Source organism: Aplysia californica, unplaced genomic scaffold, assembly GCF_000002075.1.
Source record: "Aplysia californica isolate F4 #8 unplaced genomic scaffold, AplCal3.0 scaffold00650, whole genome shotgun sequence".
Taxonomy (NCBI): Eukaryota; Metazoa; Mollusca; class Gastropoda; order Aplysiida; family Aplysiidae; genus Aplysia; species Aplysia californica.
Window position 1 is genome coordinate 324,233 of NW_004797920.1, and position 5,379 is coordinate 329,611.

A 5,379-nucleotide genomic window follows, 5' to 3' on the forward strand; every position below is an offset into this window, starting at 1 on the left:
CCCAACCCCACTCCCCATCCTCCACCAGCACCCACCTGCAGCTCCCAGCACTCCGACTCATCCTTGGCGTCACAGTTGGTCTCTGTGTTGTTGCTGCACTTGCAGTTCTCCCCTGTGTCCGCATTACACATGTTGCTGTGGCCGTTGCAGTGGCACCTGAGAACAAACAGTTGCTTCGTATGAAACACACAGAAACACACACACACACACACAGAATGCACGCAAACACACACACACACACACACACACAGAAACACACACACACACCCACACACACACAGAATGCACGCAAACACACACACACATACAAAACACACACACACACACACAAAACACACACACACACAGAGAACACGAGAACACACACAAACACAAACACACACACACACACTGACACAGAGAGAGAGAGAGAGAACACAGTTTAGTCTGTGTTTAGGATTAGTTTGGCCAAAAGAGAGGTGAATCAAAACAATAAGTCAATTAATGGATAATAGCTAGCATTTGCATTGCGCAAATTTCCACTGAACAACGAGCTCTATGGGCCTTTACAATCTACACAATTAAATGCAGGGAAAAGAACAAGACAGACGGATAGACACACGAACAAAAGAAGGATAGAAAACAAGAAAGCCACATTTTTTTCTTTCTTCCTCCATCCCCTCCTCAACCTCTCCCTTCCTACATGCGTAGGCACTCGCTCTCTGCATCTCTCCTTATTCTCCTCCTCATTTTCCGTTTTCTCTCCCTTCCCCTCATTCCCCCACCCCTTTCACTTCTTCCATTCCCTCCTCCACCTCTCCTTTCCTACAAAACTACACACTGTAGCTACTCACTCTCTGCAGGCCTTGCTCTTGGGCTCACTAGCCTTGCGGAAGTGCCCACTGGTACAGCGCTCACACCTGACGCCCGTGGTGTTGTGCTGGCAGCTGATGCACACCGCCTCCTTCTTGTGGGGGCCTTTCTGCACCATGTGGTAGTATCGCTGGGGGGGAAAGAAAAAAAAAATTGGGTAAGTTAAATTCCAATTGCAACACTGTAGCGCTATACAAAAAATAAAATTGTGTTACTTCAATTCCAATTGCAACACTGTAGCGCTATACAAAAAATGAAATTGTGTAACTTCAATTCCAATTGCAACACCGTCAGCTTATTTAAGCTTATTTACCACTATGGGGTAGCAGCGCTGTACAAAAAATGAAAAAGTGTTCGTTTAATTCCAATTGCAACACTGTCAGCTTATTTAAGCTTATTTACACCAACATGTGATAGTAATGCTGTACCCAAAAAAATGAAATTGTGTAAGTTTAATTCAAATTTCAACACTGTCAGCTTATTTAAGAAGCAAGATCTCTGAATTTCAAACAAATTCATCTGGGATAAGACGGAGCCAAATGGTAATGTTTGTGTGAAGTGCCTTTCCTACGGACACAACTTCAGATCAAGTAAAGCCTCAAACGCCGGAACTAACAATAGGATTACGAGTCTGGTGGCCTAACCACTGGACTATCGATACCACCATAGTAACACTAAAGATAAGGCACAAATACAGATAGGGACTACCCAGCCAGGACTATCTAGCCAAACTCAGTAATAATAACAATAATAACTAATAGCAATAATAATAATAATAATAATAATAATAATAATAATATAAAACCATAATAATAATATGAAAAACATATATTACTCAGCTCTAATTAAAGAACACTGGCTCTGCTCACTTAAATACAAATACAAATAGTGAAGCACAAACACCCTATTGTGTTCTGACAAACAATTTGGACATCTCTTTAATCTAAAAAAAATAAATAAATAAATAAAGACTTGGAATGACTTTTGGACAGTACACTCAGTAACCCTCTTTTAACAATTTGCTTAAAAAATGTTGAAAAAATGCTGCACTTGTTTTATTATCAGGACCAAACAGAAAACTTAAGAAATAGAACTTCAAAAACTCAAGGGAATATTCAAAGTGGAACAGTTGAAATTCACTTGATAAGATGAATATTTGTTAATTCAATTGTTACTTTTTTTTAAAAAGTGAAACTTGTTAACAAATCGCAACCTAAACAGAGAGAACTTAAAAAAAAAAAAAATCTCTAAAATCCCAAACATCAGAAAATTGATGGTGAGCCGCAACTGAACAAGCGTGGTTGAACATTGCAGTGGTCACTCACGGGGCTATGTCTGTTGTGCGGGTCGAAGGAGTCGAGGTTGTTGAAGAGCGAGAGGTCGTGCTCATGCTGGGTCATGCAGATGTCCGTGTGGTTGTTGCAGTACTCGCGGCACGGCATGCAGCGCCCGCCCTTCTTGGGGTCGCCCACAAACATTGGCTTGCAGTACTGGCAGTGCTCGCCCTGTGCATAGAAAGATACTTTTACTTTACTTTACTTTATTTTTACTTTTCCGATCCAGTAGCCATCAGAGTTCTAGCCCTTCAGCCTGGTAGGGGGAGAAGGATAGGCTACATGAGAACTGAAGTAACAGCAAAGAGTTTTGTTTGTTTGTTTTTGTAAGTGTTTTACGGCGCTCGAAACTGCATAAGGTCATATGAGCGCGCCGGACAAATTAAACATTTTCAGTTGGTAGGAAATTTTGAATTTTGGGCAGGAGGCGGCCGAAGCCTACCCTTATCGATTTTAGACCACCAAAGGATCTTTAACGTGCACAACTTGCACACGGGACCTCCAAGATTTTTCGCCCTTGTCTGAGAAGACTAGGAGTAGATCTTTCCTACCCAAAGAACAGGGGTGTGGCAGAAAGACAGCAGTAAGAAGAAGCCAAGGAAAAATAGTAGAAAGGCTGCAGAAAGAGTCAGAAGCCCAGAGGAGGAGGAAAAGGAGGTGACGGGGTGGAGGCAGAAAGTGGAGACGAAAGCAGACGACAGAACACTGTTAAAGAGCAGGAAAGGATGTGAAAGGAGAAAATTTTAGAGAAGAAAATGTTTCTGTCATTACCCGGATTCGAATCCGGGACCTTTGAATGAGAGGCGAACACCTTAACCTCTAGGCCACGAGAGCTCCCCAGCGAAGAGTACAAGTCCAGCAGAAGTTTCCATTCAGATTTTCTCTTAGTAGAAAAATTTATGATTTAAAAATATAAAGACACTCGTCTAAAGATGATATACTATTCAAGAGTCAAATCTGACGCAAAAGGCGGCAATCATGATGCACTATTTAGTTCTCAGATCAGATGGTTTAACAAAAAGCCCCATATTATCCTGCTCTCTCCCTATCAATCATCAATCTGCTGGTTTGCGTGATCTTCTCTACATACTGAAATTGTACGTGTGGGGTTGTTTTTTTCCGTGTCCTGATTTGGTGCCAATATTTGTAGGTTACGTAAAAATGTGCCAACATGGTACAAATTCTTATGCTTCAAGAAAAACAAAACAAAATAAAAGGAAAGTAGTTTGGTCTATGATGACGATGATGATGATGATGATGATGATGATGATGATTGCATAATTTTGTTTCCACAGTGTAGTCATTATTATTTTCAAGTTCCTGATGAAACCCTCAGTATCCTTTTCAGTATTATAAATTTTGACACTGTACAGTCTCCACCAATTTTTTTCCTTATTTTTATCATCAAGCTGTCAACAACGATGATGATTATGATGGAGATGACGATGATGACAAAGACAATGATGATGATGATGACAAAGATAGCGATGTTGATGATGATGACAAAGATAATGATAAAACAGATGACGGACGACCTACCATGGTGTTATTCTCGCACTTGGTGCACACTTTGTTGAGCTGCACGCTCTGGCAGTTGCTGTGCTTGTTGCACTGGCACTCAACGGAGCAGTTGCTGCCCACCCAGCCAAAGTCGCAGCGACAGTCGTCGGGCTTGACGCAGCTGCCATGAACGCAGCCCTGGTGGCACACTGGCTCGCAGTTCTTGGTGCTGAGAGGGGGGGACACACAAACGAAGAGAAGAGGGACATGATAAGAAAACGTGAAACACTGGCTTGCAGTTTTTAGTTTCAGTAATTTTAGTAAATGTCTTACGGCACTTGCAACACAATAAGGTCAAATAGAGGTGTTACAAGAGAGTAACAAACATACACGAAGGATGAGACATAAGGACGATACATGTTTGATAGGAAAGAAGGAGTTCTAGGTGTTTGGGGGGGGGGGGGGGGGGGAACAAACGAAGAGGGACATGATAAGAAAACATTAAAAAACTAGCTCCAGTAATTTGTTTATTTGAGTAGAGAGAAGCACATCGACACTATAATGGTCATTTAGTGCTGTGAAAAAGTAAGACAGACAGCCACAACAGAGGGAAAGTAAAGAAGTAGGACCTACCAAGAAGTAAGATCCAATTTAAAAAATTATGAGAAAGATCCAATAAGAAGTTATGAAGCAAGATCCAATTCAAATTCAACAATATGGAAAAATGAAGTAAGATCCAACAAAACAACAATATTAATAAATGAAGAAAGATCTGGAAAAAAAAAAAGAAAATATGACGTAACATCCCATAAGAAATCATGATAGAGGTTCCAATTTTTAAAAGTACAGGAAGGCAAATCCAAAAAGAAAATGATGAACGGAAGCTACAATATGAAAACTTGAAAAAAGCTGCAGAGGGCATAGACCTAGTGGCTCAACAGCTCAGTTTCTCTTGCTAGTTAGACAGGCTGAGTAAAGACAGGCATATACATTCTACAATAAGTCATTTCGCACAAAAAAACAAAACAAAAAAAGAAAAGAAAAACGTCAGATCGAAACTGCAATGGGAATAAAAAGCAGCAAACACGCGACAGGTGATCGGCAACGAGAGACAGGTGACGGGTGTGACTTACACGGCGTTCATGACGTATCCGCGCTTGCACTCGCAGCGGAAGTACTCGAGTGTGTCGTAGCAGTCCTCCGTGTCCGGGTTGCACGTGTGGTGCTGGTTCTGACACTCGTTCTCCGGTTGGCACTTGTCGAACGCCCAGATTGGGTGGGTCGTGTGCGAGGTCAGGACTTCCGCCTTGCCTTTCACTTCCGCTGAAATGAAAAACCCCCCACATAAAACATGTTGTAAAGCGCAAAGAGTTTGCTTTCAAGTGGGGATATGTGCTATACAAATGCTTTTTATTATTATTATTATTGTTGATGTTGTTGTTATCGATCCAGCAACAGCTGGGATCTCACCCTTCTGTCCAATGCCGTTGTTGTTGTTGTTGCTGTTGTTGTTGCTGTTGTTGTTATTGTAATTGCTAAAGTTGTTGCTATTGATCCATCAACAGCTGGGCTCTCGCCCTTCTTTCCAATGCCATGTAGTGATAAGTGCAGGTTTGCTGCAGTTGCTGTAATGTTCCATAGAGTGAGTTCTCAATGTTAGGTCTCAGAGGGCGAAGGGTAGTTAAAAAAACAT

The 5,379-nt window shown here is 41.5% G+C and overlaps 1 protein-coding gene across 1 annotated transcript in view; it reads right to left on the reverse strand.

Annotated features, from left to right (window-relative positions):
- The window catches only part of LOC101859269 (multiple epidermal growth factor-like domains protein 8), a 55,829-nt gene that overhangs the window by 5,057 nt on the left and 45,393 nt on the right, over positions 1 to 5,379 (reverse strand). Inside the window, exons 33-36 of the mRNA XM_035972332.1 lie at positions 3,726 to 3,915; positions 2,178 to 2,357; positions 834 to 982; positions 36 to 156 (exon numbers count right to left, since the gene is read on the reverse strand). Coding sequence (XP_035828225.1) covers positions 36 to 156; positions 834 to 982; positions 2,178 to 2,357; positions 3,726 to 3,915 — 640 coding nt within the window. The remainder of the gene's footprint in view (positions 1 to 35; positions 157 to 833; positions 983 to 2,177; positions 2,358 to 3,725; positions 3,916 to 5,379) is intronic.